Consider the following 15840-nt stretch of genomic DNA (forward strand, 5'->3'; position numbering starts at 1 on the left):
CCAATATGTAGTAGGTATAATAATAATAATATTATCAAATACGTTCAATTAGAAATGTGGTATAGTTCTTCTGATTTGCTATGTTGCTTACCCCATGTGCAGGCATTGCAGTAGCTTAGGTATCCATGGTTATGACCACTCATATAGTGACAGTTCGTTAGCTATTAGTGGTCCTAACCATAGATATCTAAGCTACTGCAATCCCTGCACATGGGTAAAGCGACATAGCGAATCAGAAGAACTACATTTCTAATTGAAGGTATTGGCTATTCTTATTTTTATTACACCTACTACATATTGGGATAGGCATACCCTACCAGAAGAGGTAGTGATGGCAGACACTATACCTGCATTTGATAAGGGCCGGATGCTTTTCTCGCAACAAATGGCAAATATGGGTTATAAATATAATCTAGCGATAGAGAATATAGAACTGGTGGAGAAAAGTGAAACTTAAAAGGAATCTGTCTGCAGGTTTTTGCTATATAATCTGAAGACCACATGCTGCAGGGGATAAAGCACAGATTTCAGAGATGCCTCTCATCAAGCTCTGAGGTTTTGTTTGCTTGCAATGATTGTTTTAGCACCAGGAGCTTATCATAGCTCGGACACAGCAGCGGGTGCATGCTAGTCTGACTCCGCCCCCTCCTGTGATAAGCAGCTGTCTATGGACATTGTATATACAGAGCCTGGTGTGGGCGGGGTTAGCTTCCTGAGCTCTGCTTCATTGTTAAATCTAAAAGCTCTGATTGCATCAGAGTGGCTGCACCCAGTAATCTAAGTTATACCTCGTTGGATTCAGATTCTCTTTGTCTACATCAGGCTGCTCTCAGATGAGGTACCAAAACCTGCTGACAAATTCTTTTTAATGAAGATATGTCATTTTTCAACCTATAACTATGTAAGTCACCGTCTCCTTTGTTTTACTCCCAAATCAAATTTTCTTATGATCAAATCCCATTAGAATAATCTATCAGTTTAAGGGTATGAGCATGTGGCGCCCCTGAGGGTTTGACCGCCACAGGGATGCTGCACCTCTTTAATGGGGTGTAGTGTTCCTCCTTTGAGGTAAGAACAGTCCGATGGTCAGGACCCCACCTCCACATCCAACACCACACTTCTCCCACCAGAGGGGGCTAGTAGGCACCAGGTGCTGCCCCTACTGTAAGTTTGGTGACTGGGAAACCAAGAGATAGGGGAACCAATTAGTGGGTGAGGGTGGAGGACTCACATTTTAGTCACACTTAAATTTCATATTTAATACACAGCCATCTTGGTTCTGGGTTCTTTCATCGTGATCTCCCTCCCTGAGCGTGGATCCTGTGTGGACCTGCAGAGGATGGAGACACGGCCCTCGTATCCTGGCCTTGGGTCGAGGGACAGGTTGCAGATAATGTATGTCTCAGCCCGGTCAAGGACCATGACCAAGAAGGCCCGGAGCTCAGGAGTGTAGCTCCACCGCAAATGGATCCCGGGGGGGGATGCAGACGGAGCGGTATACGCCACCTGTCCTTGCCAAGCTGATCTATTCAGAGGGATTCCGGCTGCAAGAGGGGTACCGGCCCCCGACACCTGATCTTGCTACTCTACGTCCTGGGCGGGAAAGCCCGGTAGGCCCTGAGGATCCCACCGGGTAACGGAAGGAGCGGAGCTGCCACCCGTTCCCTTTTTCTGAGTGAAGTTCAGAGGGAGACCCGGTCTATCTACACACACACAGACAGGAAAGGACCCGGTCTGAAGACTAGGAACACTATGGTGCGGGGTCCTGGTTGAACACTGGACTTACTCGAAGGTTGTCGGACCCCCCCATCTCTGGTGACTGCAGAACTCCGAAAGCAGCAGGGAGAAGCTTTTCAACTGCAATCTCCACCGTGAGTAAAAACTCTGGAAGTCAACCCCTAAGGCCTCCAGACTCTTTATTCTGCATTACAACGCACTATGCAGCACCAGACCTCCTATATTACAACCCCCTCCATCCTGTCTCTCTGCCCTGAGGCCCTGCTCTACCTGTGGGGAGTAGTACCAACGACGGCTGCCATAACACCCTGCCTCAGCGGACTGCAGCAGCGCTGGTGGCCTTCATCAGGTGCCACAGGTGGCGTAGTCGAGATCAGCCACTCAACCCGGATAAGCCCATACCATCCTTTTTAATGTGACGGCCCTGGGCATGGAGCGGGTTCGGGCCACGACTGCACCCCATAGACAACATAGGACCCGGCTCTGAGTCCCCCATCTCCCAGAGTAGGGCTTTCGTGCGTCACACAAGCACTCTTTTTTTGTTTGTTTCCTTAGCGCTTTGGTTAGATTTGGGCGCGAGCGTTTTTTTTCTTAGCATTTTTCCAGCATTTTGGTTGTGTCATTTTTACCTGCATTTTGCAGCCTTTTTTTACACTCCATTCAACAAGGAAGGAACAGATAGAGGTTTTTTGTACTAGAAACAGTGGCAAAATGCTCAAAAAAAACCCTAGTAGTCTTCCAGGTGTCCTTTGAGTCTTCACAATGTCAAGTATTGTAAAGTATAGATCGTCTTCAGAGCAGAAAACGCCTGAAGAATGATCCGGTTATTTCTTTGGCATTTTTGGAGACCTGAAAGCTGTTAAAAGACTCTCAAAAGATTGCACATATGAAGAGCAAGTCGTTTTACATAGAATTGCAGATGTTCATTCTTTTGAGCGTTTTCTGGGTTCTTCATCGGGTTTCGGAGTGGACCTATCTGAAAAAGATGTTGTATGTAAATACCTTTACATTGCTTAATGGGAGAAATATGGAGACAGGAAAGTCCAAAAATGCAAAAAAGAAGACCATCCCGACAATAAGAACATACCACTAAAAGTATTTTAGTTGTATATCTTATAGTTTTACTTTCACAATTTATAAGTTAACTGTCCAAAAAAAGTCTCCGCAATTCCCCTAGCACCCAGTCTGTTCCAAGACTCCTGTACTGAAGTTTCCAAGTGCTCAGAATTGTATTTTTTTTTCTACCACATAAATTTATCCATGACCTCATGTTGAGATTCCTCAGAAATAGTTGCAAACAAAGGAGAATAATTTAGACTAGTGCGCATTGCCAGGAGTTTCATAACCCCAGTTCATTACTTCATTGCAGATAACAACCCTCACAGAAGCAGATCTGCCACCAGATTTTAAAATATAAAGACCATTAATTAATAGATCTCTTAGATCTTTTGTTCTGCCAAGGGCCATTTCGATATTTATACCATCATTCAGGGGCAGCACAAAATTATCAATTGGAATATGATCCAGCTATATTTGGTCAAACAGTTAATTAAGTCGTCACTAATGTGATGTTAGGGGGTATTAATCATGTTGCTACTCGCAACTGCTTTTCCAAATTTGCATTGGTCTGGAGCGCAGTCAACTTTTTGTGATGATAAGTTTTGTAAAGCAGAATTTGAATGCGTTTCTTGCGGATTTCATCCTATTCTATAAGGCTAGGTTCACACGTTCAGGATTTGCTGCAGTAAAGAAAAGGTTCTTCAGTAACTATTGTGCAACGATTTACAGTCCAATACAAGTAAATAGGATTTCCCAACTCCCATTCACATGATGTGGAAAAAATCCACATGAAAGTAAAAGCATGGTTCGGATTTCAAATCTGCAGCATGTTCATTCTTATGCGGATTTTCATTGCAAAATTTCACCTGCTTCAAAGCTAATAGAGTAGGATAAAATCTGCAACAAAATTAGCAAGTGACACATGTGAATTGTGTCTGTGGATTTATTGCAGATCTCTGAAATTTTCCATAACGTGTGAACATTGAAAAATAATTTAATAGGGTGCAATTGGCAATGTAAATCTGCACAAGACTGAGAAAGTTGCACATTTAAAGTGAGTTCTCTCACTTTAAGTGAGAGAGCTCATAAATCCAATCTACTTAGCCTGACTGACAGCTGCAGCTTGTATTGAGCAGTGTGAGATCTCAGCAGGGAGGAGGGACAATGAGGAGCTTTCCGGAAGAATTATACAGCAATTGTAACATGGATTTTAAAAGTAAATACACTAGTTTCAACAGGCTTAAGAAATTTTGTTGTTAAAGGGGTTATCTGTGACTTTCATATTTATGGCCTATCCTTAGGATAGGTCATGAATATCTGATTTCTTGGGGTGAAACACTTGATACCCTCGCTGATCATATGTTCCTGGTGCCACTGGCGGGTGGATGTGCCCAACCACATTGGTATGCAGATTGTGAAATGACATTTATAAGCACAATACAATTAAAATCCTACAAGATACTATATAGTTTTAAAATGTATATATAGGACGTTCTATAAAAGTTATAGCTGAATCTGACGATCACTGTATTTATGTTGCATCTCACCCACTGTTTTCCAAGTCTTAAAAGGAATGCGTAATCAGAAACTGACATAATGTTTTTTTTGGTCACTGTATTTTTTCTACAACTTGATTTACTGTCTTACTCCCCCCCTCCCCCCCCCCCCCCCCAAAAAAAAAATCACTCCAAAGTAACAGCTACTATGCGCCTCCCTTCTGGAGAACTCACTAACCACTGCTCTCATGTTAGTCACAGAGTATGCAAGGATTACAGAGAGGCAGGTGTTACGTTTGAGAGCAGATAAGCCATTGGCCAAGGGCTGGCCAAATGCACATTAGGAACAGAAAGGAAGTCTCGGCTCCTATAGTGCTGACAGAATGCTGAAGAAGAGGAACTGCCCACTCAAAAAGAATGGATAGATAAGTTACAGAGAATGAAAATCAGGACAGTTCCTGGACATATTGAACTATTATGTGCATCAAAAGCAGTGTAAACTTGTTTTGGGAGATGAAAGCAGCAAGACCATGCTCTTCTACAGATCTTTTAATTGACATAAAAATATTTATGATGTTGTTTTAAGGCCCATTTTCCCTGGTCAATTACTATTACTGATAGTTATTGTAAATGAAGAAGAATGACAATCTATTGTTTCTAATTGATATGGATTGATCGCAGTAGTGTAAAAATAATTTTGGATACATAGTTGGAACATGTAAATAGGCATTTACATTGGAAAAAGGATCGCATTATGCTCCCTGCTGCACTACAAAATACGCATTAGGCTACGGTCACACTATCAGTATTTGGTCAATATTTCACATCAGTATTTATAAGCCAAAACCAGGAGTGGAACAATCAGAGGAAAAGTATAATAGAAACACATCACAACTTCTGTATTTTTGACCCACTCCTGGTTTTGGCTTACAAATACTGATGTGAAATACTGACCAAATACTGAACGTGTGAACGTGGCCTAAAACTAACTTTTCAACCAGACTTTTTTTGGGCATTGTTTTGATAAACTCAGTTTCTTTTGTTGTTCAGTTTTTGGGAATTTTTTCAGCCAAATAATACTGTTGACAAGAATGACCTATCTCATCAACTTTCTAAACTTAATGTACATATCATAGAGAACATCCTTACCTTGTCTCCAGGCTGCGGTCTCATTATTGACACCCGACTGTATCCTTTTCTCAGGAGAACCCACAAAGCGTCAAGTTTTCCCTGTAATGTCAGAAATACACGAATATATTAAACATATGTCTCTCAAACTGAATGCAGAATGTTCTCCATCAAGCGTTACTTTCCCATTACAGATGAGCAAATCGATTTTCAGGAACTTGATCTGGCAGCAATGTCAGTCCTCATTAGCCCCCAGATGGGAGCCACTTCCTACCTACTGCCACCTCTTTTGATTAGTAGGCCTGGCACAACGTCATGTGTATGTCACCATTTGACCATCTCTAATTCCCATCATTATGCATTTAAGCAGAGTACCATAAATGTTATTAAGGTTGCGCCTGGTACTGGCAACTCAGTCCTATTCCAGTAACCCAAATGCATTACAGTAAAGTATATTTCCACCTTAAAGGGCTTGTCCTATACAACTAAAGTGTCCAATGAAAAATTGGCACTGTGTCTCCCTGTGATCACATAACATTGTTACTGGAAGTGACAGCTGCAGCCAATCAGCAGCCACATGACATAACAATGTCAACGTCGGAGGTACGTTTTTTGTTCTTCATTATTTTATTTTGGACACTTTGGCTGTCAAGAATGTGTTGTCCAGTAGTGGGCTACCCCTTTAAAGTAATTTTCCAAGAAAAGCTCAAGATGAAGCTTGTTCCTAGAGAGAAGACACCCACATTGCCCCTAAATTATATACTTATCCTACAACTTGACTGTCCTTGTCCAGTATTTTTTATAATCTAAAGTCACGATACACATTAGATAGTTGTCGGGAGAACAATCGTTCGGCTGACATCTACCACTGCCATCACTCCCATATACAGAACATGCTTGGCATGGTTAAAGGCTCCAGTGTTCTCTAGGAGAGAGCCACTGCCAGTCTCCTTGGGCTGCAGCTTATTTCTGGAAGAATAAAAGGATTGGTTGTCAGAAATCCAATGTGCTGGATCCATTTCTCCCCTAGTAGAATTTGCTGGCGAAGGGTTGGCAAGATCCCAGACATCTTACACTGTTGGCCGATCCCACCGATTTCAGACATGCATGGAGGCCTATATTTCACAAGTTTTAACAAGGTTTCTTTGAGAAAACGTCATAGGAGGCCAATTAATCTATGAGTATGTATCCGGAACAGTGTCAGACTGAAGAACATTGGGCCCACCAGAGGATATGATTCTGAGGGCCCACCTTTCTCCCTCACTAAAGAGCCCCATAGCACCCGCAAGGTTTGCATTATGAACTCTCCTGAAGGAAAAGCCAGGGCCCACTGGAGGAGTCTCCGGTTTTCTGGTGGGCCCGTCGAACCCTGATTGGGAATATGGATGGAAACCCATACGGATTTCGTACAGATGTTGCCCTTGGTCAGATTTGAACCTCAGATTGTGCAGCAGGCCTAACCACTTTTGTCCACAAAGTAGTTTGCTTTTTTTCAATCTCATTAGAGGTCATTCAGGATATGCTTTTTCATTATATACTTCTTGTACATTTGACTGACAAATGCTAGGAATAGTAGATGCTGGAAAGGCTAATATTTAACCCTCCTGCTGTGAAAACTTGAGTTTCTCTTTGGCAGATGGATGAACATCTTATATAGAAAAAATATTTTATGAGCTCCCCTTTCTGAATATATAGGATAACATTTGCTTAATTTTAGAATAGTTCTGCTTTCAGAACTTGAAAGAAAAAAGATAGATTGTTCTCATCAAAAAGAAATCCAGGGATTTGTAGTTGTAGAGTTCTATCCTTCCAGGCATGGGCGTACCCAGGATCAAAACTAGGGTGTGTGTGTGTGGGGGGGATCGAATACTCACCTCATGTCTCACCTGCTGCCGCTGCTCCGGACTCCTCAGCGTCGCCGGCCTCATCACGCTCTGCGCTGTGACTGCTCAGGAGAGAGCGAGGTGTAAAGACGTCACCACGCCCTCTGACCTGAGACGTCACAGTGAAGCAGCCGCGGAGGATGCAGGACCTGCTGCAAAGGCACGGGGAGAGCTAAATATTGTGCCAGGTGCCGGGGCCCTGAGCAAGCGGGGGGGAGCGGGCGCTGACGGTGAGGAGCCCCCCCGCCTGCTCAGGGCCCTGACATTTGCCCCAGTGCGCCGGGTGCTGACGCCGGCCCTGGTGTGCGGCGTGCGGCCTTGCTTCTAGGGGGGGCAGCTGCCCCCCCCTGCCCCACGGTGAGTACGCCCATGCTTCCAGGCACTAAGTATATAAAAACTGCTGGCTGTATTCTGTTTATAAAATGCAAGGACTCCTGTCTGAAATGCCTCAGCAACTGTTGTATCCAATGTAAAGAGATAACATAAAATCAGCAGTACAAGGATCATTTAGGTCAAGGGTCTTAAAAGCAAAGCCCATGGGGCACCGGACCTTCCCAGGATATAATGATTGCAGTCATAGAGGGTGAGAACGCGACAGGGCCAAGGGAGGAAGGGGGCGCACATTCAGTTGAAATGTTTTGTGGCACAGAGAGCCATCGGCTCCCTGCACCACAATACATATACAAGCGACTGGCCAATCAGAGGCAAGCAGCTGACGTTTGTATGCTCATTTTGGGCACTGCATGATGCCACAACTGTGCACCGCCCCATCCCCCTGTGCCGGTTATGGAGGAGGAAGAGGACGATTCTCGTCTTGGGAAGAGTTTTTTTTATGTGTATGTGAAGAGAAGCAGAATGGGGGCTATTATTACAGGATGGGAAACATTACTATAGGATAGGAGCAAGAAAGGGTCATTATGACAGGATAAGGGCTAGGATAGAGGACATTATTACAGGATGGGGACATTATTACAGGAGTGAGGGCCATAATTACTGTAGGGGACTGATTGTAGAACAAAATTTTAACTAAAGTATTAAAAAATAACAAATATATTTTGGCAGGAAAAAAATCTGTTTTATGTAAAAACAAAAGTAAACCAAAAATGTATCGCTGTGTAATGAACACGATTGATTAAAATAAATAAAAAACACATTACAAACTGAATAGTTGCATAGCAGTTAATGGTTACACAGCAATGATGGTACAGAGCTTGGCAGCATCACTGAGGCACAGAGCTTGATGGCTACAACTGAATAGTGGCACAGCGGTTAATAGTTACATAACAATGATAAGCATGACATTATCACTGAGGCACAGAGCTTGATGGTTACAACTGAATAGTGGCACAGCGGTTAATAGTTACACAACAATGATGAGCATGACATTATCACTGAGGCACAGAGCTTGATGGCTACAACTGGATAGTGGCACAGCGGTTAATAGTTACACAACAATGATGAGCATGACATTATCACTGAGGCACAGAGCTTGATGGCTACAACTGAATAGTGGCACAGCGGTTAATAGTTACACAACAATGATGAGCATGACATTATCACTGAGGCGCAGAGCTTGATGGTTACAACTGAATAGTGGCACAGCGGTTAATAGTTACATAACAATGATAAGCATGACATTATCACTGAGGCGCAGAGCTTCATGGCTACAACTGGATAGTGGCACAGCGGTTAATAGTTACACAACAATGATGAGCATGACATTATCACTGAGGCACAGAGCTTGATGGTTACAACTGAATAGTGGCACAGCGGTTAATAGTTACACAACAATGATGAGCATGACATTATCACTGAGGCGCAGAGCTTGATGGTTACAACTGAAATAGTGGCACAGCGGTTAATAGTTACATAACAATGATAAGCATGACATTATCACTGAGGCGCAGAGCTTCATGGCTACAACTGGATAGTGGCACAGCGGTTAATAGTTACACAACAATGATGAGCATGACATTATCACTGAGGCACAGAGCTTGATGGTTACAACTGAATAGTGGCACAGCGGTTAATAGTTACACAACAATGATGAGCATGACATTATCACTGAGGCACAGAGCTTCATGGCTACAACTGAATAGTGTCACAGCGGTTAATAGTTACATAACAATGATGAGCATGACATTATCACTGAGGCGCAGAGCTTGATGGCTACAACTGAATAGTGGCACAGCGATTAATAGTTACATAACAATGATGAGCATGAAATTATCACTGAGGCGCAGAGCTTGATGGTTACAACTGAATAGTGGCACAGCGGTTAATAGTTACACAACAATGATGAGCATGACATTATCAATGAGGCGCAGAGCTTCATAGCTACAACTGAAGAGTGGCACAGCGGTTAATAGTTACACAACAATGATGAGCATGACATTATCAATGAGGCGCAGAGCTTGATGGTTACAAACTGGATAGTTGTACAGCAGTTAAGGGTCACACAACAATGATGAGAGTGACATTATCACTAATGCACAGAGCTTGATGGTTACAGTAAGCAACATCAACAGTTTATCTAGTGGGAAGTTTTCGCAGGCAATGGACATCCCAAAAACTTAGTAGTCAGGTCAAATTACTTAGCACATCTTACAGTTTTGCATGCTCAGTATGGTCTGTAATTTTAGTATAAACAAGAAGATGATTATTATTATGCAGGTCACTTTAGAAGTTCCGGTGTTTCCCAAAGTTTTCTACACTGTCTCAGGCCACCTAATAAATTTACCCTTAATAAATTCACCAATTAATGTTACAGGTCACAGTCCTAAACATTAATAAATATTTTCTTTAAGGAACTCCAATAGACAAGATACAACTGCAAAGAAAAATCTTAGTAAGTTTGAGAACAGTATTGGACAGCAGCACAAAAATACTGAGTTAATTTAATGCCTCATCTACTTATAATCAAGTAGCTATCTTCAACAATGCCACATGCACTAAAAAAAGTGTTTGACAGCCTATAAACATTTTCCATTTCTGAAGATCCTTGTTGTCAACTGTAGAATTTCCTGTTTCTGGAAAGTTTTGGTATGTTCCATAACTTCCTTTTGGCTCTGTATCCAGTAGTGTCCATAACATGTTTTGCTTGTGTTTCCAAGGAGGAGAAGAAAACATTTGAGGTTCACATGATGCAGAGTCAGCTGCCAAGTTGCAGTCTGGAGGGGCTGTGCTTGATGTCAACAATGGGGAACATATGGTTCATATCAAATGGCAGAGTGTTGGAGGTCTGAGGCATCTCTGTAACGGGCACTCTGTCAGGACTTGTACTAGGTATCACTGGCATAACTCTAAGGCTGTGTGCCCACGATGCGTTTTTTAAGCGTTTCCGCAGCGGTAAAAACGCTGCAGAAACGCTTGAAAAACGCATGGTAGAAGACCTTCCATGTTCCCCAATGATAATCCGCATGTGCTGTGCACATGCTGCGGAAATTTCCGCTGCGGATTATCATTGCGGAAAAAAAAGCAGCACTACCAATTATTTTGCGGAAGTGCTGCGTTTTCGCCGCCATTGACTTGCATTAGATCGCATGAATTACATATCACTGTGTATGTAGATGCGCATTCCATGCATTCCAATGTGCGGATGGCACCCGGGTCTAGAGGAGAGGAGACTCTACTCTGGACCCGGGTACCACAGAAACTGAAAAAAAAAAGAATAAAATAAAAAATAAATATATACTTACGTTCTGGCGGCCCGCGCTGCACTCCTCCTCGCTTGCCGGCAATTCGCGATGTACTGAAGGACCTGCGCTGACGTCAGAGTCATGTGACGGGTCAAGCGACACTGACGTCGGCAGGTCCTTCACTCTACCGCTGCCGGCAGCCGGGACGGTGAAGCAAGACAGCGCGGACCATCGGAGGGTAAGTATATATTTATTTTTTATTTTTTATCATTCTTTAAGGTCACACTAAAACGCATGTACAATCCGCATGTACAATCCGCATGCGTTTTTTCTGCCAGGGAGATGCAGAAACGCTCAAGAAAAATCCGGAGCATTTCTGCATCGTGGGCACATAGCCTAAGAGGTTTTTACAGAGGTAGTGGACAAATCCATGTTCAAGGACCCCCAAACAAAGTAAAAAGACACTAGTATTATAAATGGCACATGGTAGGTGGGGTTACTTTTTCAGCTTTGGAGCCCTGAATCTTCAAGAGATGACTTTGCTTAGAGTCATCCAAAAAAGAGTTCTACTGCTTCTTGTACACTGAAGATATACTAGCTACAATCTGAGAAGATGTCACATGAGGTCCTGTATGAAGGCTTCTGTGGCATGGATCTTCAGTATTACATTTCAGATCAAAGACTTTTACTGATTGTAAGAAGCCCTTAAATTAAAACAGTTTTGCTCTGCTGGGTCATTGTTCTGGTAATTGTTTGTGAGGGGCTCTAAACAGATCTGTGTGTCTGCTTTGTCTCTGGTATTTAGAGTCTTGAAGTGCTCATAATACCATCTTCATTTTATGAAACTGCAGTCAGGGGCGGACATATTGGTGCAACCTGTTCAGCCACACGGGGGCTCAAGAGGAAAGGTGGCCCATTACTACCTGCAAAACAACAAACAGCTTCTGTCACAGTGACATAATGGAGCTATTGGACAGCGGTCGCGTGACCCGTCACATGACTAAATGACGTCATGGCAGGTCCTTTTAGACCATTGCGAGACACCGGGGACACCGGACGGATCGGATAAGGACACCAGGGGCCATCAGAAGGTAAGTATAATGTATATTTTTTATTTTATTCTTTTTTTTACAGGTACTACCCGATGTAACAGGCCGGATTAACCCCCCCCCCCCCCCCCCGTCCAGAATATACCCGGGGTTAAAGTGGCCTAGGCCAGATTATACCCCTCTGGGCCAGAATATACCCCAGGTATATTATGGCCTAGGCCAAACTATACAACAGGGCATAAATTGACTCCTCTGGGTCAGAATATACCGCAACTGCTGTAGATCATATTTTTCATGCTTTTGAGAACCATTGAGTGATATACTTAATAACCAGACGTTGCACATAGGCCCCAGGCAGCGAACAGGGGGGCAGAGACAGCGCACAAGGGGGGGAAGAGACAGCGCGCAGGGCCCGTGTGAGCTTTCTCTGCCCCCTTGTGCACTGTCTCTGCCCCTCTGTGCACTATCTGGGACCCCCTGTGCGATGTCTGGGGCCCCGTTCTTGAGTATATCACTCAATCCCGTGCAATGTCTGTGGCCCCTGTGCGACGTCTGGTGCCCCTGTGCAACGCCTGGGGCCCTGTTCTTGAGTATATTACTAAATGGTTCTCATAAGTGTGAAACATCTGATCTACAGCAGCAGGGGTATATTCTGGCCTGAAGGAGTATAATCTGGCCTAGGCCAATTTATACCCCGGGGCATAGTTTGGCCTAGGCCAGAATATACCCGGGGTATAATCTGGCCTAGGCCACTTTAACCCCGGGTATATTCTGGGCGGGGGGTTAATCTGGTGTTTTTGCTGCTGTAGTGCTACAGTATATATAGATGCACATACACCAACCATATACCATTTCATGCGGCTTTTGACAGATTTTGATGCGGTCTGCAGCAGATTTCCCTCTTCCACGTGACATGGAGAAATCTGCTGTGATTCTGCACAAAAATCCACATCATTGGGATGCGGATTTTGATGCAGATTGGCTGCTGATTTTTTTCCCTGTGGAAAATCAGCAGCAAATCTAGTGCATGGGAATGGGTGGACTAGACTTACAGCATGTGTTGGAGGCATTACATTGAACTGACAGTAGATGGTGCAGTTCCATCAGTGCATAGTTAATGTTATGTGTTGTAACTTGTTATGTATGTTTCTCCCTGCTCTCTAAGATATGCACTTTAAGTTCTCCAGTGTGTGTTCCTATTCTATCCTGATAAGGTATATAAAGTAAACTTGGAACACCTCCAACAAAAAAATAAGTTTCCCAATTTTGACAACAATGGAAGACCAAAATTATATGATCAGCTTCTGAGATTCTACACTGCAACAGAACAAAAGTACCCCCAGTGGATCTACGATCTAGCTCCAGAGAAATGTTCAAATGCCAAGTCCCAGTTTAGACAAACATCTAGGCCATATCGATTATTTACTATGGAAAAAAGGAGGTTCTCACTAAAAGCCGACTGACAAATATCCTGAAGGCCTGTCACGACAACCCAACTTCTGGTGGCCATTTTGGCAGAGATAAAACATATGCCAAAAGTTCTGACCGTTATTACTGGAAGGGATTGAAGAACGATGTTCACCAACATGTCAAAGCCTGTCAAAAATGTTTTGTCACAAGTCCCAAAATGAGCAAAAAGGAGATCCACCACTCAACAGTATACCAGTGCCTGGAAAAGTATGGAGCTTAGTTGGGATTGATATGATCGGTCCTCTTCAGGAAACATCAAACGGCAACAAATATATAGTTGCTGTCACTGATCATTTCTCCAAGTGGACTGAAGCAACAGCTGTTCCAGACAAGAGTGCCATGTCAGTAGCAAAATTTTTGTACACCATTATTTACCGCTTAGGCTGTATGGACACTTTGATTAGCGACCAGGGAAGAGATTTTGTGAACTCGATCATCGACAACCTGATGGATCATTTTCAAACAAATCACCACATTTCATCTGCCTACCACCCACAAACAAATGGCCAGCGGGAACGTGTCAATCGAACACTCAAAGAATCTCTTGTCAATGACCAAGGAACCAACTGGGACGAGTTTATCCCTGGTGTTTTGTTTGCCTATCACACATCTGTGCATGCCTCAACCAAGTGCACTCCATTTGAGGTCATGTATGGATGAAAGGCTAAGCTGACTATTGACCTCATCCATCAGCGAAAGACACTGTGGATGTCATGTCTCTTTCAGATGATGCCAACCCTGATGTGCTAAATACACTCACAACCGTTCATAACAGGATCCACTCAACTTTAAGTACCAACATCCATTCTGCTCAGGAACACCAAAAGTGTCCCTTTGATCGCCGACATAACAGCAACAAAGAAATCACTGCTGGCACCATTGTTTATATCAAGAATCAATGTCGTATTCATCGCATGGGCTCAAAGATGGAACCACACTGGGTTGGACCATACTTAGTTGTGGAATCCTTAACCAAGGGACGAGTAAAACTTAAGAACAATAGGACTGGCAAGATACTAAGCAACACCTACCATGCAAGCAACCTTAAGATTTACCAGGATGAAGAGACTTCTCTACCACCCCAGTCCCCTGATGACTGTCCCAGTCTACTTACACACACAGAAACACAAGCAAAGCAAGACTTTCAACCCACTACCAGGTTCAGGAAGGAAGTATCTTACCACCACTCTTGACCTTACGTTTAGTAGGGTTGTGTACTTTGGATGCACAAGAGATCTTGGACAACCACGGCGAACATATAATACCAAAGGTGATGGGAACTGCTACTTTCGGGCCATCAGCTACTGTATATCCTGACAGGAACAGAGGACAACTACTCCCTTCTCAGAACTAAAGTCACCCGCCACATGAAAACTGACTTGTCCAAAAAACTACAGGGCTACTTTAATCAAGATGTGAATGAATATGTGAACACCTCTGGCATTTCTCGTGATGGAGTCTGGGCAACTGATGCAGAAATCATGGCCCCAGCAAATCTGATGAGTTGTGACATTGTCATCCACACAAAAGTCGGTGACACCATGGATTGGTTGACCTATCCTGCAAGCTTCAATGTGCAGTCAACAACAGAACATGCACTTTATGTTGAAGACAAGCATGATCATTTTAATGTTGTTATCAGTGTTTACCTTTGAACGTTTATATTGTATTGTCCTGTCACCAGCCATGTGTACGATTATCAGCCGAAAGCCTCTTTGGAACCAATAGTCGCCCTATGTAAAGGTACCTTTATAAGTTGAAGTTTCAGAATGTTATGACTTTTATTATATCCTGAACAGTCAAGTTTTTTATGAACCATCAAGGTTTTCTGGTTGAAGTAAAAAAAAAGTCTGTGTGTTTAGAGTTTGAAACAATAAAATGTTGAAAAATTGTTTTCTGGTTGAAGAAGCAAAAGTCTGTGTGTTTAGAGTTTTAAACAATAAAATGTTGAAAAATTATGTAATTCTTGAGTATATCACTCAATGGTGCTCATAAACGTGAAAAATCTAATCTTTAATATACTTTAATCTTTAATATACTCAAGAACGGGGCCCCAGACATCGCACAGGGCCCCCAGACATCACACATCACACAGGGGCCCCAGACATCGCACAGGGGGTCACAAACAGCGCACAGGGAGTCCCAGACAGAGCACAGGGGGGCAGAGACAGCGCACAGGGGGCCTGCGCGGTCTCTTCCCCCCTTGCGCGCTGTCTCCCCCCCCCCCCTTGCGCGCTGTCTCAGCCCACCTGTGCGCTGCCTGGAGTCCCGTTATTGAGTATATCACTCAATGGTTTTCAAAAACCTGAAAAATCTGATCTACAGCAGCTGGGGTATATTCTGACCCGGAGGGGTATAATCTGGCCTAGGCCAATTTATA

At 43.4% G+C, this 15840-nt stretch overlaps 1 protein-coding gene across 1 annotated transcript in view; it reads right to left on the minus strand.

Annotated features, from left to right (window-relative positions):
* Positions 1-15840, minus strand: part of ANTXR1 (ANTXR cell adhesion molecule 1) — a 214380-nt gene that overhangs the window by 15291 nt on the left and 183249 nt on the right. The window contains exon 17 of the mRNA XM_073653634.1: positions 5442-5522. Coding sequence (XP_073509735.1) covers positions 5442-5522 — 81 coding nt within the window. The remainder of the gene's footprint in view (positions 1-5441; positions 5523-15840) is intronic.

This window comes from Phyllobates terribilis, unplaced genomic scaffold, assembly GCF_046119375.1.
Source record: "Phyllobates terribilis strain yellow unplaced genomic scaffold, ASM4611937v1 Scaffold_11__3_contigs__length_659146591, whole genome shotgun sequence".
Taxonomy (NCBI): domain Eukaryota; kingdom Metazoa; phylum Chordata; class Amphibia; order Anura; family Dendrobatidae; genus Phyllobates; species Phyllobates terribilis.